At 42.8% G+C, this 24,041-nt stretch overlaps 1 protein-coding gene across 1 annotated transcript in view; it reads left to right on the top strand.

Annotated features, from left to right (window-relative positions):
• Window positions 1-3,641: 3,641 nt before the first annotated feature.
• The window catches only part of LOC147304211 (inactive phospholipase C-like protein 2), a 29,118-nt gene continuing 8,718 nt past the window's right edge, over window positions 3,642-24,041 (top strand). Inside the window, exons 1-10 of the mRNA XM_086281396.1 lie at window positions 3,642-4,203; window positions 12,580-12,681; window positions 12,871-13,020; window positions 13,229-13,389; window positions 14,480-14,948; window positions 15,037-16,245; window positions 16,602-16,851; window positions 16,948-17,234; window positions 19,508-19,711; window positions 22,479-22,554. Of these exons, the coding sequence (XP_086137522.1) occupies window positions 3,958-4,203; window positions 12,580-12,681; window positions 12,871-13,020; window positions 13,229-13,389; window positions 14,480-14,948; window positions 15,037-16,245; window positions 16,602-16,851; window positions 16,948-17,234; window positions 19,508-19,711; window positions 22,479-22,554 (3,154 nt within the window). The 5' untranslated portion in view covers window positions 3,642-3,957. The remainder of the gene's footprint in view (window positions 4,204-12,579; window positions 12,682-12,870; window positions 13,021-13,228; window positions 13,390-14,479; window positions 14,949-15,036; window positions 16,246-16,601; window positions 16,852-16,947; window positions 17,235-19,507; window positions 19,712-22,478; window positions 22,555-24,041) is intronic.

Below are 24,041 nucleotides of genomic sequence, written 5' to 3'. Positions count from 1 at the left end.
CCTGTTAACCCACTACACCACACAATCTGCGTAGGAAACATTCAGTCATAAATATCAAAATATAAGAGTGCGCCTTATCAGGCTGAATGAGCGGCAGGATTTATTGAAATCAAACACTAGATGGCAGCAAAGGAAAAGCACTGTTTGTATCATTTTTAACAAAGTGCAACGGGGACTCACAATACTGAATGCCTTTGCACAATGCGTCTTGAGTCAGATACATTTTCTGCAAATAACAAACATTCATGTGTCCATTCATCAGATAACTCTGAAAGGAAACACTAGTGTTGATATATTTCTAGCAAGCAGATTCAAGTTTGTGCAAGCATGACAGCAGGTCATCTATCTCCGCTCAGGCCCAATATGATGCCAAATATCTGCTTCACCAACCATGATTGAAAACTGGCTGAAGTGACAATAATTTTCCCCCATGACAGCAGATTTATGGTCTAATTATGAAATGCTGAAATTCAATATTGGATTCATATTCTCTGCATACGGGATGCCACAAATCACCATTGAATGTTTTCACGAAAGACCCGGCTCATGTATATGGCGTTATTTTTGTGCCACTATTCTGAGCGCACGTAAAAAAAGGGATTTGTTTTAGCATTTGAAACCCCAGGGTGTAGTTTCACAAACTCCAACACAATAACTTTAGATCAGGTGGCTGCTGAGTGGTGCTCACTGGCTGTATTTATGTCAGCATTGCTTGATGTTCCCTGTGGTCAGCACTTGTGAGTTTAAACATAAATAATCTGACATCTGAATCCAGCTGCTGCACCATTACCCACCACATTGCCTAGGTCATAAAATATTGCAACCTTAAATGTATGTCTAATACAAATGGAGCTGATGGAGGTGGACGTGTCAAATGCTCCAAACTTAAGTGATGACGCATGTCCAGCAGCTGTGGTCTGCAGTGTGTATATTCTCAAAAATACAGAAGAATCGCAGTGTTTTGGGGAACTCTTGCAGTGAGGCAAAACATTAAGGATTCCAGCTTTGTAAAAGCCGTTATCTCCTCACCACAGGCCTCCTTAAGCTAATGTGTAAATGTCTACCAGAAAGAGCCCCCAGGAGAATAATATGATCGCATCCCTTTAATGAAATGACCAAAGTGAACTGTCAAAGCACAGGCATCTCTTCCTACGCTTGATAGAAGAGTGACACCTTCGTTCAGTCAGAATAAGACTACAGAAATTGTGCTTCAGGTCTATGAGCAACGGCACCCTGGAGTCCACAGTCATTATATTATGTTAATGCAAAGCTGATAAAATGCAAGCCTCTCCTGCTTCTTCAGATAAGCTACTGTTTAATGATTATATATATATATATATATATATATATATATATATATATATATATATATATATATATATATATATATATATATATATATACACACACACACACACACACATATATATATATACACATATATATATATAATTAATACTGTATTTTATTACGGTGTTATTACACTGAAAATGGGGAACTGCTGTCTCATTAATCACACAACTGTTTGATTTTTGTAATGTAGCAGTGGCTGTTGCACTGAGCTTGTTTTTGTGCAAGAATGGCAGTGAGTCAACAATTAAAAGGACCAGGGTTTTTTTTTAAGGTACTTTAGACCAAGTTTGTCCTGCAGAAGGACATAAACAGTGCAGCAAAGGACAGAGTGACATTATATGATCTGGCTACACTTTTCTCTGAGTGTCCTTTTATTCTTAGAAAAAATGGACCTATTTTATTAGGCTTTTCCACTCAGGAAATCATCTTGGCAGCTATCCCTGTAAGTAATGCATCACAGTAAATTGCCCCTGTGTTCTCCAGCATAATCCACAACCTTTCTAATGACTTTTAAAAGGACAATACTTTGTCCTCTGTGTTTTTTAGGACGATACATTTTTGGACATGACACTTTTTTTGCTTTGACATCAAGGCACAAAAGTTACTGGACAACTAACTGACAAACTTTTTCATGGCCAACTGAGACATGTGCCCTCATTATTTTGAGATGGAATCAACTGCATGTCCTTTATCCAAGTGTATTTGATAGTTTTCACTGGACGCTTTTATGAGGTCCAAAGAGATGTTGAAGTAAGTTAGGGAACACATCATTAGGCCGAAAAACCAAAATAAAGCAATCAGAGAGACAGCAAAGACTTTAGCAGTGGTCAAATCGACATTCTGATTCACTTTTAAAAAGACTGAAGACCAAAAGGCCTGAAGGCGACTGAGGCCAGTGCATGATTGCAGAATCATTTCCTCGAATAAGAAAAACAGTTCACACTTCTAACCAAGTAAAGAAAAGTCTCAAGTTGGTAGTTGAATCACTGTCAACTTCAATTAAGCCTCCAATTAAGAGACACCTTTGTGGATGGAAACAGAGACACACAGGTGCAAACCACTGTTTACACTCAAGTGCAAGAATTTCAGATCAGGGTGTAATAGAAAACACCTAAATAAGCCTGTACAGTTCTACAAAAGGAAAAAACAAAATCTTTGGACAGATGAAACCAAGACGAACTTGTACCAGAATGATAGGAAAGAAAAGCATTGAAAAGGAGAGAAACAGCTGACGATCATCATCTGTCAAACATGGTGGAGGCAATGCTATGGCATGCGAATGGGCCATTAGTGTTTATAGATGATGTAACGGCTGATAGAAGCAGCAGGACGAATTGTGAATCATACAAGGCGACACTCTGCTCAGATTCAACCGAATGCTACAAAACTGATCAGACAGTACTTCACAGTGATAGTGGATAACGACCCAAACATAGTGCAAAAACAGCCCAGCGTCAAAGACAGTCACCTGATCTCTACCCAGCAGATCAGCTTGTTAGCTATTAAATACAAAACTGAATGAAAAGACTCAAACAAGCAGCAGCTGAAGGCGACTGCAGTAAAAGCCTGACGTCTCAAGGGAACAAATGCAGCATTTGGTAATGTCTGTGGCTTCTAGACTTCAAGCAGTCATTCACTGCAGAGGATTTTTCATTCAAGTATTAAAAACAATCCTCATAGCATTTTAATATCACTGGTTTCCATTCATCCATAATATGAGTTCTGCCTTTATTCCTAAATCTGGGTGATCAAGAGGATATGCCGCTGCACTTTAAAGTCAAGCTAATGCATTATCAGCCACACGGACAGTTACATAGAGCTGGTACATTAAATCATAACAAGGCTACTGAAAACAGTGGCAACTGTTCAGTAACTGCAGTAACAGGTTTTCCAAAATGGCAAAATGGGAGTTTCTCACAACCCAGAAGTTGTGAATACGCATAAAGCTGATTATTTACAAAAAACAAGTATGAAACAAAAAGCGCATTATGTGAGCCTCGTTTCTTGGGAAGGACGAAAAAAAGCATAAAACCCCCCAAAACAAAAAAACAAAAAAACCCGCCCCCGAGATTATCGACACGTGACGACTTTATTAGCGCGCGCGCGTATCTAGCTTCAAAGGATCAAGTCTGGACACGAAATAAAAACAAATCATAAATAGTTTGCACAATTGTGTGACACAGTGCTCTCATTTAAGATTTAGCACTCCGTGGAGGAGTAAGGGGAGGAGATGGTGGTGGGCGTGGTGGAGAGGTGGGGCGGAGCGGGCCGGCCCAGCTGCATCTAAAATTTCCTGAACACAAGCACACATCCAGCTGTCGGCGAGATGTGAGAGCTGCAGTAGGCGAAGGTCTGAAGGTGTGTCTGTCACTGCTGTCCCTCCTGTCGCCTCGCCCCTCAGCGCGCGAGCGGCTGTGAGAAAAAGAAAGAGAGCACGAGTGAAACAGAGAGAGAGAGAAGTTTCCGCTGTCTTTAGGCGCACGGTCGCCGATCGTTCACGTAACACGATGGCACGGCTGTGTCAGTGTGTATCGCTGTCGCTGTTGGAAGCTCGGCTGCTTTCATGAAAGCTAGGAAAACGGAAAAAACCCCGAAAGTGACACCATGGCAGAATTTGGAGAAAACATGAGCGCCGTCGGTCCACCGGTTGCTGGCTGTAAAGCTGCGTCAGGGGGAACCGGAACGAGCCTGGAGACGCACCGAGGAGAGCCTGTGTCGAACGGCAGCTGCAGCGTGCCAAACGCCGGCAAGAAGGTCCAGAACGATTCCAGCTGCGAGTCTCCGAAGTGGGAGAGCACGGGTCCAGACTCAGCTGCTAAACCAATCCCTCGACGCAGCAGTCTGATCAAGGTAGGCCACCAGTTTCATCAGCAGAAAACGGCTCATCTTCCTTATTGGAGGGGGGGGGATGCAAACTGTTGCAACTCCAGAAAACACCGAAAGCATGTCTCATATAGCGCAAAGCACTTGAATTAGAGAGCATCACGACCAGCAGTGCAGAAACGCCACGCTGATACTGTGTTGTTGTTGATTTAAGTGAGAATAAAAGCTCCACCGAGCCGTGCGCAGATGTGGCGACTTATCACCAAAGAATATCTCGCCAACACTACTCGATAGAATCAAGTTGTAATCTGGAAATAAACTGTTACGCTGCATTGTGACACATTCTGTTAACTTCCTGACCGTGTGTGCCAAATAGGCAACAATCAGGCCCCTCATCTCACCTCGTGTGTGCTGCTGGATGAAGGCATGCTGTGCATTAAGATGCACATCAGGCTAGTTCCTGTCACACTGGAGATGATTGTGTGTGTGTGTGTGTGTGTGTCACATATTTAGAGGACAAGTGTTGCCCTTTGGGCCCACGACTTCAAACCAAAACTTGCTCACAGTTCCAAATTTGCTTTGCCATACAGCTTCAAGCAGTGTTACCTAAAGGCATCCTGTCAGTGCAAGACCAGAGTAGGAGCTAATAGGTGAAACCACCTGCTGCAGCCTTTGATTAAAATGGGAAATTACATTCACTCCATCCTCTGTGGCCCACAGTAGACTACAAGACCTCCCACCCCATGTTCAATTAACCGCTCTGCCCACACTTACCTGAGTGTCTACATGAGCAAACGTTTATTGAATGAAAGCCTCCAGACTTAATCATACCCCCCAATACACCCACACCCACCCCACTGGAACAGCGTTTCAGATATTGCCAGATCAATAACATCTAATTAATGAGTTATCCCCTGAGTTTGTCCTTTTATGGTTTTAGGCCTCCCTCTAGACCCGTGGGAGGTCTCGTATTGATCTCCAGTTGCTACTTGTCTCTAGAGCTGCTGCCTGTAAGGACTTGATTATTTGCACATGCCATCGTCCGAGTACCATTGGCTGTAACTCAGCAAGACAGGATGCCAGCCTGTTGGCCAATTTCCTCACACAGTTCGTTTTGCAATATTGCTATTAAGTCATGAACAGTTGGTTATGACAAGTCACTTTCACTGCACACACACAGGCAAATGTTTCTCACTTCCTCGCCCACACGCAGGCCGGCTCCTGTCTTTCTTCTGTTACCCTGGACGCTGTGGCCAGCTTGACACAAAGCATTAAAAAAAAAAAAATCTCTTTGCTTCATTGTGGGTCGCAAATGTTGTCCAAATACCTCCTGGCGAGGGCCACACCTGATACACAGCGCCACGTTTGATGTGTGACGTTTAATGGCTCCAGGACATCCCTCTGACCCGCTGCTACAATGGATGGTGATGAAGGACAGCGTGGGAAAGCTCGCTGTACGCATCGCATGCCTCCTTTGTGTCAAAGCAAAAAACGATCACGATTCGGTGCTCGCGTTTATAGGTTTCAGAGGGATGCAAAAAAAAAAAAGCGAGGGGTTATGAGTGCATCTGTCAGCACAACAGCACCACACAACACTTGTTTGCTTGACTATGGCAAAACACAGAATTGCTCACAACAGGAGTCTGGGTGGTATGTAGGTAGATAAACAGGAAGCATGACATTCCAGAGCGGTTTTAACAGGAGTCAGGGATTCGTGTCCTGCGTTTGTATGTTCGCAGTAGCTTCGGCTGCAGTATCAGGAGGTCTCGGCAACTGTAATTCCTCAGTGTGGGCTTTATTCCACCTGCAAATCCATTTTTTTTCCTGCCATGCTCTTATGTGCATGATCAGGAGTTTATGCCTGCTTTGAGTTCATCTTGATGTAGATAACATCAGGTAGTCTCCGAGTTTCAAACACCGCACACTTGCACAGACCTGCCTTCTAGTAAAATACAGCTTGGCACAGCTGATATCTGCTTTCCTCTTCACTCATTATTCATGCCAACATAACTTTAGAAAACACCCGGAAAGTGTTGCTGCATGTTTGTGAGAGTGTGTGTGTTTAATATGACACAAGGCGTATGTGTGGATACTGCAGTCCTGTACAAACTGTATATATTCAAAGATTTTTCCTTTTTCTTTTTGTATGAACTGCTTTTCCTCTGCATTTATAAATTATGCAGTGTGTTGTAACACTTACACTTGTCTGAGTAAGTAAAGGAGTCATTTGACATTTTGGATTACTCTTCCTTTCTCGCCAAGCATTATATTAGAAGACAGACAGCACTCGTATATCTATTAAGCCTGAATAATGGTCGTCTCGGCCTTGCGTAAACACTGAAAGCAAAAAGCAACAGCTCCCCAGGTTCCAGGTGTAATTTGTAACAGTCAGGTAGGAGGTTGGTATCGCTTTTGTAGCTTAGCTCTCATAAAGACAACAAATTAGTTCCACCTACCTGATATATTGTGACCCCCCCCCCCCCCCCCCCCATGTGTTGCCAAAGCATCGATGACCTCTTGGGTGCATGGAGACAGGACCAGTGGGGGTGTTCTAGCAGCAGATACTTTGGCTTCTGCATGCCGTGGCTTCTGTTTGTACGTCTGGATGTTCGTATATGTGGGTTTGGGGAGATGGGGGGCTGGTTTAACGCCATGGGCACTTTGCAGTAGGCGGTGACTGCTGCCATCAGTGAGCATCATTACCACGAGGACTCTGCTTGATCTGCACCAATGTCTTGATGGGTGGTGTGTATCACGGTAACATCTGGCTTTATTGCCAGAATCCAAGGTTTCCCAGCAGCATATCGCTTTGTAAATGTCACCTGAAAATGGTTTTTAATGTTGTGGCTGGCTGGTGTATAGAGTGTGTGTATACACATTATTTGTATTTTCTACCGTGGTCACGTTCAGTGGTGTGATCCGGGTGTGTGCCTGGAAGGTGCGTGTCACTGCATGTTTTTCAAACTGAGGGGGCAGCATTTGCTGGAGGTGAACACAGCTGGGGAGGATAGCTGATGGAGTGAGAGTGAGCCCCCGAGCACAGTTCACATCAACATCTTTAGTCAGCTTTGTACCGCTTCAGCCTGCATAAGCATGACCCTGCACAGCACGAGGAGGGGATCAAGCTTCCTACTGACTGTGACGGAGCTGCAGGACAGTCTCCCTAATAGCTGACAGCTCATAGCTTTAACCGCTCCACACATGCACTCTAAATTCGTTGCAAAAGGACCCCATATAAGTGCAGCGACAGGTGCTGATGAGTTACGTGAGAAACTCACTTGGCTATGCGCTTGCAGGTGTTGCCCGACTTAGTCCTCAGCAGCCTGTTCTTGGTATTAACGGACCCGCTCTTTCTTCAGTAAATGCGTCTCTGACGTTTGTCAGCTGAAATTGTGGTTATCTCTCTGACAAGGTGACCTTTTTCAAGTCAACCTTTTGCTTGTTTCACTTTGTGTGTGTGTGTGTGTGTGTGTGTGTGCGCGCACATGGGACTTCAAAAGGTTCTAAGCGTAAAAGAGCATCTGCTGCTCTTCTTGCCACAAGGGCAGGTGTTCATAGTCAGAGCGAGCAGCTGAGTTACTGCGAAGGCTCGCCACATTTTCCCATACATGGAGCCTCAGACAGAGCTGACCACACGCTGCTTTGTCTGCTCTATTTATCTCCAGTGTCCTGGGCTCTGTTGTGGCCACACATGTGCACCCGACACCCATCACCCCACCCAACATACAGATACCAAGCATGTGAACACGAGATCAGCGTGCGATTAGCCTGCCTTAATGCATGAAGAATTGGCCTGATTAGTGCAGCAATGTGCAACTGTTTAAATCATCAGTTAAGGCAAGAGCGGTTCAGTCTCTTTTGTTGATTGGAAAAAAAAAAAAAAACAAAACCCAACGTCTCCATATACATGAAAAATATAAACAATCCTTTCATTAGAAAACCAGCTGTTATTCACCCCATTTTAATGTGGTTCTAAATCACATCCTTGGCCCCCCTGGTTGCACGGTGCTCCAGGGTAAAAGACTCTTGGAGGGAAAAAAAATCTATGCTATTAAGAGTCCATAATCCACTGTCAAACAGTCCGGAGGCAGGACCCCTTTCCAATTTTCACTCCTCTATTCTTTTCCTCTCACTTAAACAGCCGTCTTTCATTCTATTTCTGTCTCATTTAACAAATCAAAGGCAACTTCCTTTGATGACCTACATCTTCATCCTGCTAGTATGATGTACCAGCTATGTCATCTCGCAAGCTCATACATGACACAATGCACTCGTTTTTTTTCTTCTTCTTCTGACTAATGAAAACACCGTGCTGCACCGCGTCCTGAACCCTGCGGGAGACCAAGTGCAAATCCTCTGATCGTGTGCACTGACGATATTTAGCAATCAAGCTAGAGAACATCTTTATCTATTTCTCTTTGCACTTATTTTTCAGAAGTTTATCTGCTTCCTCTTTCCTGTGTTAGCTAGAATTTGCTGTAACGTCTCTTGTACTCTGTGTCCTTCCCTAAAAACTGCCTCTAGTGTGCTCTGCCACCCAGTTCCTCCCATTTCTCTCACTCTCCATCTATCTATCCCTGTATTCGTCCATCCATCCATCCCGGATTTCTCCATCTGTTCAGTCAGTGTCGAAATCCTAACAGGGACATCAGTAATCTCGTAGTCTCACGATAATCCGAATCTATCTGCAGTAATCTTTTGTGTAGTTTGAACAATTAAAAACTTGCAGACAAAGCCTCATTTTTGCTTTGGTATTAAATGTCAGTGAATTTGCAGTTTTGGTTCTCGTGACTCTTTTTTTTTTTAAAAAACTTTTTTTTTTTAATCAGTTGTTTTTGGTTTCAGGAGGAAACTCCAACACTTTCACTGCTTTTAAAGCCCATATGGTACAATAGATATTCACTTCATGCATCTTGCCCATGTGAGCAACCCTACCCTTTTCCTACTTTTCGTGCAGCGTGGAAGGACAACTGCAAATGACTGTTAACGTGTCAATAGTTGAACAATTAAGAAAGACTGTTAGTCTGCATGGCTGGTATTGCAACATTATGAGAGATCAGTTTCTTCATAGTCATGTTCATGACTTGTTGGTCACATTGTTAAACCTAAAAATAACCATATCAAGTAGAAGGGTTTCACACGTTATTTTTTTTTCCGCTCTGTCTCTCTCTATCGTCACTTTACTCAAGTCTTGGTGGAGCCCACAGGAAACTCTCTGTGACGGGCTGACAGGCTTCCTGTTTTGAAGCGCAGTTGGTGGTTTTAGAGGCTCATCTCTGTGTGTGAGAAAAAAAAAGCAGACTGAGACATGCAGTATAGAAGTACAAAGTAAATGGGAAATCTTATACGGGAATGGAGGCAGAACTTGTTTTTTTTGTTTGTTTGTTTGTTTTCCGTGTCCTTGGGTGTTCCAGTCTGATTTAATAGCATGCATGTTCTTTTATTTATTTTTTTTCTTGTAAGAAAAATTGATGTGTTTGCATTTGCATTTTTATTCAGTTGTTTATCCACTTGCGGGGTTAAAATGTGCCCTCCAGTTTTATCTTGCCAAAATAATTTATTTAGCTCCTGACGTCAGTGCTAGGTGGTTTGATGTTTAAGCTCTTTGTCTCTTTCTGTCAGTAATTTATGTCAGAGGATAACAGGGGTGATCAATCACAGCTTTTTGCAAAGCATGGCAAGGATTTAGTTTGTCACAATCTCGAGTTTTGCTAGTGGTCAAGTGACGTGCAAATGTCAGTAGAGGTAATGATGATGGGTAATATGTGCACTGCAATTGGGTGCAGATCCAACCACAGAGAGACCCTTACTGGTAATGCCACAGACAGGAAGTGATGCACATTGAGGCCATCATAAGTCTCTTGTGCCTGTCAGTGCAGTGCATGACGGCGAAAAGAAATTCGTGAATGATCGGGTGGTCCTCCAAACTGCTGTGCGAAGGTGCATCCATCTCCATTTTTGTTTGCCGTGCCTCATTCTGGGTCACTGGGAACTTTGCCAGTTTTTCCAAATGAATTATTTTAACAAGACAGAATCTTGGTTTGATTTTCAGATTTCCCCCCTGCTGATGCATCTGAGTCTTTCTAACTGAGTTAAATTTAGAGGTGTTGGTGCAACGGTGCACAGGGGTGTGGGATTTTTAACAAGAAAACGAAATCAGAGAGTTTAATTTTTTCTTTTTCATTCTGTAGTTTTCATATTGGAAGGGCATCTCCTCCACACCCCCTCTCGCTCCCTGTATCATCCCTGCAGGCACCAGGGGTATTTTTAGAGCACTCCCTCATTAAAGTGACTCAAAAAAAAAAAAAAAAAAAGAGTTATTGTGATTGGAAACACTTTCCTGTCCTAATGAGGCGATTGATTCTGTGAGGATTTGGGATGGTTATGTGCCCTTCTTTCCGTCTGAGGGGAGCGTCTTCGTCCTCTGTTAATTATGCCCACCCCCCTTTATCACGTGTTCATTCATATTCCTCAGATGAAACGCAGCTCCCTCCCCCCCTTCTGCCCTCTCTCTCTTATCTCTTTTTGCCTTTCATGTCCGCTGGGTTTCCTTCATATCAAGTGCCGCCTCTCTCTCCCCTCATAAAAGACACAAGTGCTCTCGAGGTTCATATGAAATCTTATTTGAATGAAACCAGAGTTGTGCAGATGAGTAGGGATTCATCAGCCGCCGATCAATATTCACATATATTTGCTCTGAATGCGAAAACATTATGCTGCTAAGCAGCAATCTGTTAGACTTGTATTTAAAAAGCTTGTATTTAAAAATAAATTAATAAATAAATTAAGGATTGTTTGCTTGTTAGCTATGGACCAACAGAGTGCTGGATTTGATCTTCCTCTTTAATTTGTTCACTGTTTCAAAACAACCCTCGCAAATGTATCACTCTTTCAGACAGGGATATTGCTCTTGTGCACCTCAGCTTCATACCTTAAATTGGTTAATTACTTGGTTAACAGCTAAAAATGGTATGAATTAACGGATTTTGATTTATTTCTTTATTTAGTTTTGGTCTTTTTGCAGAATTCCAGTTTCCACTTTGAAATGTGAATCATGCAAAGCTAACCTTGTAACCATTACTACATGAACAATTTCCAAACCAAGCCATTTTACCCCCTCCCTTTAACACGACCTTTATGATTGGCTGTCCCTTGCAAACAGAAGGTTTGCTGTGCTAACAGCCAAAGCTTTTTGCCATATTAAGGAGATCAGTTCTAATTGTGGATCATGAGGCATCATCCAAATTAAGAAGCTTTTTTTTTTTTTGACTTATAGGGAATACTTCCACATGTGATGATTGCACCATTTGGAACTGTGGTCATGTTTATCCACCATAGTGCTGCTGATCATGAGGTAGAGCAGTTCATCCACCAGCAGACGGTGGATCGATTCCCTCGGGTACTCCAGTATTTTGACATGCCCACTATGGTGGGCAAGGTACTGAAGCTATCGGCGTATATGTGTTTGAACAAATGTTCTGGTACAGACAAAAGTGCTTGTGTGAATGTGCATATAAACTGGTGAATGAGGCTTGCAGTAAAAAAGATCTATATAACTTTCAGTCCATTTATCATTTATAACAATATATGTATAAGACATAAATAAGGCAAAGGATAGTAGGTCCACTTTAAGGGCATAAAATATTGATTAAATAAATTAAGGAACAATCACTGACACAATAATCTCTAATTAAAAATTTATGGGTAATTGCAGTGCTATAATGTTCTATTTCTCATCAATTACATTTTGCCTCCTTGCTTCTGAGAGTCACCAGCAGGTTGAGTTTGTGGGTGTTCTCAGTCAGGCTACTCAGCTGTAATTAAGTTATCCTGCTCCTCTTTGGAGCGTCAATTAAGTCTCTGATTTCATTTAATCAGGACTAGTATATCCATTATTGAATATATTTGCCCACATATATGCTCTTATCTGCAAGCATGAGGCTCTTTGCGGGGGCGACATCTGATTGGTCAATAAATCAGATGGATGAGCTGTGATGGTGTGCTCAGATAAACCGATTGGGTCGGCCTGTGTCATTGTGGAGGGGCAGAATTAGAATGCTGGAGCCTGCTGCTTCCGTCTAGTCAGGTGTGATTAATGGTGAAGGGCAAGAACGAGCAAAGGCTTTTAGCCTGGTATCAGGAAGAACAATAACAAATTGGGAGGAGGTGGCTCTATGAGGTAGACCCAATAATCTCATTTAGGTTTGGTTATATAAGCTGATATGTATTTTAATCCTTTGTGATCCATTCAACGCTGAAAAACTGTTGTCATGACTAAGCAAAGAGTACTCTTCAGAGGGATCGCTGTCTGCCTGAGTCATTTTTCTTATTATTATTATTACACCCCCTTCTTCTCCTCCTCCTCTTTATCTGTCACATCCTTCTTCTCCCCCTCCTTTTCAGGATGGATCACGTGCTGGTCGGGAGAAGAAGAAGACGGTGTCCTTCAGCAGCAGTCTGTCAGAGAAAAAGATCAGCAGTGCTTCTGATTGCATCCACTCGATGGTGGGTCAGCTACCGTGAGAGCCTTTACATAAAATATAAGCTTTACATAGCTGTACATGAAATATATCTAAGGTAGTATCCATGCATCAAGGGTTTCGGGTAGATCAAAGTCTTACTTTCCAACATGGCTGAAGTCGACTGAGCTCTACTCTGAAAGTTAGTGAGTGATTAACCATATCTGGTTTCCAGGTTGAGGGGAGCGAGCTGAAGAAAATCCGACCCAACTCCCGTGTTTATCAGCGATACTATCTCCTTGATGCCGGCCTCCAGGCTCTATGCTGGGAGCCATCCAAGAAGGAGTCAGACAAAGCTCGGATCTCTCTCTCCTCTATACGTGAGGTCGGTGTCCAAGAAAAGGGAAAGACTTTTCTAAATCAGCCCACCATGGATTTGTTTCACGAATGCCTTCTTAAGCCTTTTAAAATGAATTAGCTGTACAAGTTTGTAACCGTTTCCATACGGTGGATAACAGTTCATTTGATTTTATTAAACCTCGCATAATTTCTTCTTCTCTTTTTTCCTCATCTTCGGGTGTCTCAAACTCCAGGTACGGACAGGTCGTAACACGGAGACCTTCCGCACCAGTGGAGTTTATGACCAGATTTCAGAGGACTGTGCATTCTCCATCATCTATGGAGACATTTATGAAAGCTTGGACCTGGTTGCCAACTCTGCAGAGGTGGCTAACATTTGGGTTATTGGTCTGAGGTAAGACACAGAAAGAAGAAAGAGCAGTTTTACATTGTACACTCATTCTTTAGCTTTTAATCCTTGTGTGTTTTCCACCTCTTAAGCAGCATATGACAGCACAAATATGTGAATAAATAAAAAACCAGCTGTGTGTGAAATTTACATAAAGCATCCTAAGCCTATTGTTTTGTAGTTACTCAGTTTAGTCTGAAGGACTAGTTCAAACATAAATTTAAATGTTTTTCTTCTTATTCTTTGTTCATATTAAAGATGCCTACACTCAATATGCATGTGTAAGTATTCCCTATGAGCCAACATCTTCAGACTATCAACACAGTTTGTTTCCAGCAGTGTTTTCCTGGTGAGGGAGAAGCAAGCTTGTTTCAGACATTGAATGAACTAACAAGGTTTAACAAGATAAAAATGGCTTATTTTGGATTTTAAATCATGCAAAGCTAGTCTATTATAGGTCAAAAGCTATGTGCCCTGTAATTCACACTCATTGTAAGCCAAACGTTTGGTAATAGACAGCTCATCCCTGTAATATTGGCCATCTCTGCAAACAATGTGCATGTTGACGGCCACCATGTTCCATCCATGCTTTAGTCGGGCTGCTTTTATTAATAAAGCCCAACAATCCTCTGGTGGTCTGACTGACGTTACGGTGAACAAGAACTGATGAAGGATTTAATGTGTGATTGAACTGAGATTTTTGTCTTGCAGGGAAGGTTAAGCAGACATAAAGTGTGTTTTTCTTTCATGCCAGTTCACTTTCATATCTTGTCACTTTTCTTTTATCTTGTTCTTTTTTGGTATTGATTGTACTGAGATGAACGGTGGGATTTTGCTCGGTTGCCTTTATTATGTAGTCCTTTTAAGTTTTCTTTTTATAAAAGCTTGTGCCGTCAAACATGGGCGGATTTTAAATTGATTTTACTGCTGCAGTAGTTGTATTTTATATTTCAAGCACTGTGCGAGATGTCTGAAATATAAATTAAAATGGAAATGTTTGTGCTGTAGATTTGATCATTTATACCAAAAATATTGTGTCCTACAATAGCTTAGTCTTTGTCTTTTTTTAAGTGCTTCTACATTTTTCTGTCTTTAGGTATCTGATGCAGTATGGGAAACATACCCTCGACATGCTTGCTAGCAGTCAGAACAGTCTTCGTCTTGGCTGGCTGGAGCAGTTGTTCTCCTCTGCTGCTAACCAGGACACACGGGGAGACGCGACAGAAGGGATTCATTTGGAATTGGCTATAAAGCTAATACAAGGCGTGAACCCCGGGGTGAACAGTGGCAAAGTGGAGCACAGGTTTAAGGAGCTTCAAAGACTCAGAGAGAGGATGTGCGAGCTTACGATAGATAACGGATCTGGACTTGAAGACTACAGCGAAAACAAAAAGCTAACGGCAAGAAATGAGCGGGTCACCAAGCAGGAGTTCGTTGAGGTCTTCCACGACTTTTGCACACGTCCTGAGATCTATTTTCTCCTAGTGCAGTTCTCCAGTAACAAAGAGTTCCTGGACACCAAAGACCTGATGAGGTTCATTGAGGCTGAGCAGGGCATGGCTCAAGTGGGTAACTTAGCTTAATCACACAGAAAATTCAGGACAAATATAATCCTAGTCTATCTAATGTCTGTTTACTCTTCTTGCCCTCTAGGTGAGTGAGGAAACCAGCCTGAAACTCATCCAGGCTCATGAGCCATCGGAGAAGGGGCGGGAGCAGGGATACCTGTCATTGGACGGCTTCACCAGCTACCTCACTTCGGCGGAGTGCCACCTCTTTGACCAAGAGCATAGCATCATATGCCAGGACATGACTCAGCCTTTGTCTCACTATTATATCAACTCGTCCCACAACACCTACCTCATCGAAGACCAGTTTCGAGGCCCCTCGGATATCTCCGGCTACATTCGTGCCCTCAAAATGGGCTGCCGGTGCGTGGAGTTAGATGTTTGGGATGGTGCAGATGAGGAGCCGCTAGTGTGTACTGGCCACAGCCTCTCCCCGCCGCTGTTGCTGCACTGTGTGTTAGAAGCAATCAGAAGGTTTGCCTTCGCAGCATCGGAGTACCCGTTAATTCTGTGTGTTGAAAACCACTGTTCGCTTCGACAGCAGAAAGTGATGTGGCAGCATCTCATGAGGATTTTAGGGGAGAAGCTGTACACAGATCCTCCAGATGAAGAGGCTTCATACCTTCCATCCCCGCATGCCCTAAGACATCGAATACTATTAAAGGGTAAAAAGCTAGTGCCGAGTTCTGATGGGGAAGATGGCGAGGTAAGTGAGGAGGATGAAGGAGCAGAGATGTGCCAGAAGATAAAGGCAGTTAATAGTGGAGGGGCAGCGCCTGGAGGAAGTGAGAAGGACACTGTGCAGAAAATCGTTGTCACGTCTAGTCCTTCGAGCGTTCCCCCCAAACGTTTCCAACTGTTGAAGGAGCTCTCGGACTTAGTAAATCTTTGCCAGTCTGTCACCTTTATTGACTTTCCAACCTCGTCCAAAAGCCAAAAACCTTGGGAGGTGTGCTCTTTTCACGAGTCTTTAGCAGTGCGTCTTGCTAGCGAGAACCCCGGGGACTTTGTCAACCACAACAAGCACTTCTTGTCACGGGTGTACCCCAACCCTATGCGTATTGACTCGAGCAACATGAACCCCCAGGACCTGTGGAAGTGCGGTTGCCAGATAGTGTCAATGAATTTTCAGACAGCAGGACTGATGATGGACCTAAACACAGCCTGGTTCCGGCAGAATGGGAACTGCGGTTACGTTCTGCGTCCGGCCATCATGCGGCAGGAGGTGTCTTACTTCAGCGCTGACACCAGAGACACGGTGCCTGGTGTGTCTCCGCAGCTGCTCCACGTGAAGGTGTGCAGGAATAGTGTGTAGACTGCAGTTTAAGTTTTCTAAAAATTCTCTTATAATGTTTGACATTGCAGTAATAATTATTATTATTAGAACTTTGTCCTTTGAAGTTTTGCCCTCATTCCTTTGGGTAACAATAGAACCCCATAACATGACAGAATGGCATACATTGCATTAAAAAAGCCATCAGTCTAGCAAAGCTTATTTAAACATCTGAACCTTTGGATTAAGTTGGACAGTGCATGCTTCTACGTTTACTTCCAAGCAAAGTCATATAATCTAGCTTAACTAGTTTATTATAAACAAGAAGTTTATAATGACTGAAACAGTTAATGAAATGATCTACCTTTCGCTTGCAGGTCATTAGCGGCCAGAATCTGCCAAAACCCAAAGGTTCTGGGGCTAAAGGGGACGTGGTGGACCCATATGTATATGTGGAGATCCATGGCATCCCAGCCGACTGCACAGAGCGCCGCACTAGGACTGTGAGCCAGAATGGAGACAACCCAATCTTCGATGAGAGCTTTGAGTTCCAGATCAACCTGCCTGAGCTTGCTATGGTTCGCTTTGTGGTGCTGGATGATGACTTTATTGGGGATGAATTCATAGGTCAGTATGCACAAGTTTTATACTTATTTATGAGCCCCACAGCTCCTGTGTAGCAACCATGAAATCAATGCGTATGTGATTTCTCCACCACAACAGGTCAGTATACCATACCTCTGGAGTGCCTCCAGCCTGGTTACCGACATGTACCCCTGCAGTCTCTGACAGGAGAGGAACTCCCACATGCCAAGCTGTTCGTGCACGTGGCCCTTACCAATCGCAGAGGTGGAGGAAAACCTCACAAAAGGGGTCTGTCAGTACGCAAGGCCCGAAAGGGGAGGGACTATACAGCTCTGAGGGACTTGGGAATTCGAGCAGTGGATGAAGTTTTCAAAATGGCTGCTCCTCTGCTGAGAGAAGCCACCGATCTGAGGGGAAACATGCAGGTGAGGAAAACTATTACTGGACACAGCCAGCACAATGTCACCATTTAGTTTGGGATCAGCTTTAGTGTTTTTTGGGCCATTTTCATGGTATTTGGAACTCGAAGTGTAAAACGATATCTGTTCACACTTGCTGAGGAAGAAAACAAGAATAAAGTAAAACGTGTCATTCTACAAAACGAGAACGTGCATATATAGTAAATATACATTACTTGGTGTAATTACGTCTTCCAACAAATTGAGAAGGGGTCGTCTTTCAACATAGAACTGAAAACACAGGAATCAGAATCTTAATAAAATGTCATCCTCTTCCTCCTCATTCCTCACTCCTTCCTCCTCCTAGTCAGGCCTCTAGCACATGAAAACGTACCTAAACATGCTAATTGATTCCCGATATTGTCACGATTAGTTACTGTCAGCAGATTAGACATGCAGCCCTGTCCTCTCTGGATTAGCCAGCTAAACAACAGCTGGTTATACTCTAACATTATGCCAGCTAATGTTAGGCTGTCTCTAATAAACAGTTTGAGTACATATGAGTCAATCATATGAGTGTTTATTCGCTAAGTGTCCAAGTCCATCAATGTTAGAGCCATTGCAGCTTGCAGAGGCAGCAGCTATCAGAGTCTAAGGGTTTGATATCCTCAACAACTCACCTGAATATCGCTGTTATTGTTATTGCAAACTGACAGCCTACACTCACTACGAGTGAACGGTGTCCAGAGTTATTTGTCCTAAAGCAGCCACCATAGCTAGGATTAGGCACATGAATTGAGAGGGGTAAGAAAACAGAAATCAGTTGACATCTAATGGTAAGATCTTACGCACTGTTGCTGTTGAGAAATGCATCTCCCAGCTGTGGTGGAGGAAACTGACTATACAAAGTAAAGTTGGCTTTTTTTCTGCCGATTTGTAAACTTGTTTATTTTACCTGCAAATTTCTGCATTTTAACCATGGGAATTCCTTAGGACTAAATTGATGTATTTTTCATGAGGAAATTAAATTACAGTTAAAGATTAATAGATATAAGTTGATCCATATTTCACTTCAGTCCCATTTTTATTCTATTTATTTATTTTTCATAGTGCCAAGTAACAACGATAACAGTCGCCTTAAGGCGCTTTATACTGTAAGGTAAAAACCCCAGAGAAAATCCCAACAAACAAGCCGCTATGAGCAAGCACTTGGTGATAGCAGGAAGAAAAAACTCCCTGTTGACAGAAAGAAACCCTTGGAAGAACCAGGCTCAGAGAGAGGCATCTGCCATGATCGGTTGGGGGTGAATGAACGAAGATGGGATAAAAGACACGCTGTGGAAGAGAGTCCGAGAATAATAACTAATAATTAAATGCAAAACGGAGAGTACAAAGCAGTGAGTGAAGAAGACACTGTATATTGATATAAATATATCAACTGACATTGCACTAAAGAAGCTTACATAGGTGATAAACAGAGCTGAAGACTGACGATGCAGAGGGACAAGTGACGAGGTCACCGAAAGAGTTGAATTAATTTTATTATAAGTTGAGTGTTGGATTAATAAACTATCAGCCTCTGTAAACTATTAATAGAGGTTAACCTTAAACCTTGAAACTACGTGGCAGAGTCCCAACATGGTTGAGCTGAAGCAGGTTGGAGACTTGGATGAGGATCTCTGAGTGAACAGGGTGAGGTCGAGATAAATGAAAGACGAGCACTCATGTTTATATCAGCAGGGACAGAGGCTGATTAGCTCCCAGAAAGCAGGCAAGGAAATTATTAACCCAAATGCCCGGGAATGTGTTGAACTTGCACAGAAGCTTCATTGTCTTTCATTAATGGTCGAATTAACCTTTATGAACCAAGCGGCAGTTTTGTCTGTGGGTCCTTTTGTTACCCTATGCCAAACAGTAATTACATGTTCTGTGAATGTGTATGAGACTGTTGGCCATCCACATCTCTTGATTGCTTCCATTTCACTCTGAACTACTGCCACAGCACAGCAGCAGGAGCGCAATCAAATACAAATAGCTCTGTTGCAGGATTTGGGGTGTAGGGTGTGCATGTGTGTGACAGAGAATGAAACGAAATCAAGTCGCAGACTTGTGTTGCAGAGTGTAGGAGAGATTTCACTAGTTTTCTTGTCTTTTTTTTTCCACGCAATTCAGTGCCTCTGTTTTTTTTGTTTTTTTTTTTCGTCCAATTAGGACAGTGAATAGGAGAAGATCGTGTATTCTTATTTAGCTACTGATTAAACATGTCCTTCCTGCTTTTTTTCTTTCTTTCTTTTAAACAGAACTCAGTAGCAGTGTTCAGGGAGCTGTGTGGGGTGTCGGCTGTGGCTAACCTCATGCAGTGCATACTGGCTCTGAGCTCTAGAGTTTCAGAACCAGAGGGGATGCCTTTACTACTGTTTGACCTGCGGGACCAGTACCCCACCCTGGAGCCCCAGGGGTCTTTGCCTGATGTCCTCCGCCGGGTTGTCTCTACTTATGAGATGGTGAGAAAGGAAGAGACCTGACAGTTAATATTCTGTATGTTTTCGCACCAGATAAAGGGCTCTATGTGACTCATAAATCTGAAATTCATCAAAAGGAAGGAAAGACCAAACAAAGGCAACGTATCAGTCATCCCCCAACCGCTTGGCTTGACAATGAAAGCTCCCCTCCCAAACAAAAGCTTCCTTTTTAGCCAATAGTTTCTGAAACCCGACATGAGCTTTTCATTGTTATGTAGCGGGCAACATCCCCATTTGTTCAAGTCTCATAAACACGCTGGCGACATCCTCACCTTGACCTAAATCTACTTTGTGTTTCCATCCAAAACGAACTGCAGAGTTTCATTCACCAAGTGGTTTAACTGACTGAATTTATGTAACGGCGTCTAAAAATAAATCCAGTCACTGAAGAAGAACTTCCCCCGTGGAAACTAACACAATGAGAGGAGGAAAAAAAAACAAAAAACCAAGCAGGGTCAATTGGTCTGCAAGTTAACTCTTCATTCAGTCAATGAGGCAGGGTGAGTTGGTGTGTTCGAGTGGGTTTTCCTGTGTCGTAACTGAAAGGATGAGTCTTTCTTTCCATCCTCGCTTTTATATAACACTTTCAATAATTTTCCCTTTGGTTTTTGCCGCCATCTTTCAATGCCCTCCATATTTCCTTTATCACTGATTAATCTCTTGCAGTTACTGCGTTCTCTTGGTCCCTCTGGTGTCTCTTTGTGAATGTGGCTGTCCAGCATAAGTGGGTTTTGTACATCTGTGGGCTAGCATTCAGTGGACTGCTTTGCCTGTGTTGCAGTGTTAAAGTGTTGCTGTGGTGAAGAACGCTACGCCTCTGTTTTTTTCTTTCTTTCTTTCTTTTTCCTTCCACCATCTGCCTGCCTGCAACATTATTTCTTGAAATTGATATTTGCTCAAAGTGCACTTGTTCCCGTTTCATATTAGATGTATCCCGAGAATCTCTCGGGCAGGATGATGGACAGTCGGTATGAATTGCAAAGTTAGCAGCGCTATCGGGAGAGTATATGAAATGAGGCTGCGCAAGTGTGAATGAGAAAAAGAGACTTGCTGTCATGGAGAAAAATGAAAGGGTTTCTTCTTATTGAGTCATGATTAATGTTTAGCAGAATGATTTGTAACCCCTTAATTTAACTACAGCTTGTCAATGCTATGCATCTAGCCTCTGCACAGACACAGGCTGTCTATTTGTGAATTAGGATGTAAGCGTGTGTGTGTGCGTGCGTGCGTGTGCGTGCGATTAGCCACACTTGTTTCCAGCCGAGCAGATCAGAGTTGAAAAAGCTCCCGCTGTTGCTGAATACTATTTGCATAGATTTGAATGTTGTTCACATAAATGGATTCCACACCTCAATTCTGGTGCCTGCCGAGAGCGGTAAACAACAGAGACATCATTATCTGTCTTTGTGTTTGTCTTGTGGGGTCATGTTCAAAGAGCTGCCATATTAGTCTGGGGATGACTTTATTTGCATGCACCTGTCAATTTCCAGTCATCCATTAAATGTGGGAACAACACGTTATTATTGTTGTTGTTATTGTTATTACTACATTCTTTAAGTTGAAGTGCACAGTGTGGTATGTACAGACGGTACTGTGCCGAAGTTTTGAGTCAGCCCTCATTTCTTTAAATTTTGCTGGGAAAATGAGAAATATATCTGGCCATGATTATAATGTGCTTGAAAGTCAAAATGTATTATGTCCAACTTTATTCTTTAACACAGTCTGACCTCTCTTAGGTAAGTTTTCCTGTCATTACTTTAAGTAATCTTCAGGAATAGTTCTCCAGGTTTCTTGACACATTCAAAGCTCTTATATGGATGTTGGCTGCCTTCTTGTTTTGTTCTCTGTCAAGATGATCCCACACTGATTCAATAATGTTGAGGTCTGGGGAGGCTAATCCTTGACCGATAGTCTTCCATTATGTGTTTTGTTTGTTTGTTTGTTTGTTTGTTTGTTTTAAATCCAGGTATGCTTTTGCTGTATTGGCAGTGTGTTTGGGATGATTGGCAACGGTTTCCTTTTTCAGAATGACAATCAGACTCTTTCCAGACTGTATTGCATGGTGGAGCAATACTTTTGTGTTTATAACTCCATCAGTTTTGACAAGATGTCTAACACCACTTATTGAAATGCAGACCCAAACCATGACTGAGCCTCCGCTGTGTTTTGGCATACCTCAGCCTTTTCTCCCTGTTTCCCTTCTGTAAAAATGGCTTCTTGACAGCCATCCTATCAGAGAACAGCAGATGGGCTGGATTTTTTTTTTTTTTTCATATTTCTTTAAGCCAGTTCATTGTTTGCCCTCAATTTCTCAAAGTCTCTTAACAGTTTTTAAGGACACACTGCAGAGCATGCTCAGAGAAAAGTTTTTGGCTAATCACTTTTTGGGAATCATCTTGTTGTTGCAAAGATACAAGGTTCATCCCTTGAGTTAGATGCTTAATGCAATAATTCTTGGTCAGTAGATTAAGTAAATGAATTAACAAACGAGCAAACATTCCTCTGAAAATGGATGAAAAAGCATCTAAAATCCAAGAAAATCTGGAGAACTATTATTCAAGAGGACTTGAAAGTCCTTAAAGATCTTAAAGGACTTAAAGATCTGAGTGGTGGCTCAACACTTTTGCACAGTGCTGTGCACTATATTCCTCTTCAGCAGATTAGACACATTTCTTCAAAGTTAAACTCTGTGATTTCTTCTCCTTCATGCTCTTTAATGTGAATCATGTTGATGCTTCCCTGTCTGCAGATGGTCCAGGCGAGCAGAGCAGTGATGGAGCTCTCAGATGGAATCCACGACAAGATCCTGCATATACAGACAACAGGTGTGTAGGCGTGCGTGCGTTTAAATGAGATTCTCCTATCTAGAGTGCGTGTAATGAGTATAAACCAATCTATCTCCATATTTCTAGCATACTCCCACACAGCCTCTTTAGCAGTGCTATATAGATGGCTGCAGTGGCTGATTACCGTCAGCTCCCTTCCTTTCCTCTCCCACTATATTTTATCTGTCTTATCACCGCTGTTAGACAAGGTTAGATGAGGCTTTATACTGGCTCAGTTTGTGTGTGTATATTTTGGCTGGAGGAGATTTTAAATTGGTGCAACTCCCATCATCCATCACCCATCTGTCTGTTAAGTGAAGGGCATGAAATCTGACCTGCCGATATCATTTCTGTGATCTTTGGCAGAGGTTTGTTTACTTCAGCAGTATCCCTTGGGTCATCTGACTTTAGTTAGCCAGACTGTTGTCATAGAGGCCATAAACAACCCCCTCAAACACATTGCTGCACACAACACATTACGCACATCACGTTCATCACCCTGTTTTAGTGTCTGGCTGTCACCCAGGAAACAGCTTGACTGACATTTAGACATGTTAACCGGTTTGGTGCAAAGGGGGGGAAAAAAGTGATAAACATTCACAGTATATATGTATGAATCTGAAGGCGGTGAATTTCACAAGCTGCGCTTACAAATGTCTCACTTTTGTTTTCCCTTCTAAAGAACTCTTAGTACACATTAAATATTAAAGCGTCCATGAGCTTTGTAAGAATGTTGCAGTTTGAAATGATGCAAAAAATTGTTGGCTTTTCCAATGCCACCCTTGAGCAAAATATGAATAGAAAAAAAAAAACCACACAAGGGAGGACTCCAGTTAAACTCCAAGTCAAATGATATTCGGAGAGAAAGATGATGGTTCAGCTGGGGCCACTCCAGTGGAGAGACAAAGTATTTGACTGAGATGAATGTTGTTTACAACTTTGCAGACTCCTCCACTCTGCTCCCAGACAACTCATCACATCCTCCATTGGACTTTATTTTCTTGTTTTCGGGGCCGCTGCTCGACTCTGCGATCAAACTGCATTTGACATATTCATCTGTTTTTTCGCAGTTACGAGTACAGCGATGGCCACTCTGTGCCGAGAGATCCCTAAAGTGTGTGTTTTCTGCACTCATCTGATAAAGAGCTGCTGCAGAGCCTTAGGTCTGATCTTGTGAGCAAAGCTCTTCCTGTGTACAAAGGAAATCTGGTGATCAAGTGATCCCAAAGGCGGAGGTCCACCTCTAAGCCTGGGAAGAGGGAGTTGGCAGCGAGAAGGCATAAACCAGTCACTTGGGGGGGCACGGGATGATTGGTGACAGAGATACTTGGCTGGAAGTTGCATCAGCCGTTACAAAAGCCGTGGGAAGATGAATGGGAGAGATGGATGGCTAGAAGGAATGCTGGGAGGGAGACAAGAACACCAAGGGAGAAGAAAGGAAATCCACTCCAGTTTAAGGGTGTGCTGGAGGGGAATTCTCAGCTGTC

This window comes from Aulonocara sp. 'chitande type north' Nkhata Bay, linkage group LG22 (genome assembly GCF_057382095.1).
Source record: "Aulonocara sp. 'chitande type north' Nkhata Bay isolate Kocher_YH1m ecotype deep benthic linkage group LG22, A_spYH_male_GT1.1, whole genome shotgun sequence".
Lineage (NCBI taxonomy): Eukaryota > Metazoa > Chordata > Actinopteri > Cichliformes > Cichlidae > Aulonocara > Aulonocara sp. 'chitande type north' Nkhata Bay.
Note: the sequence above shows the minus strand (reverse complement) of the source record. Positions and strands in the feature narration are given on the sequence as shown.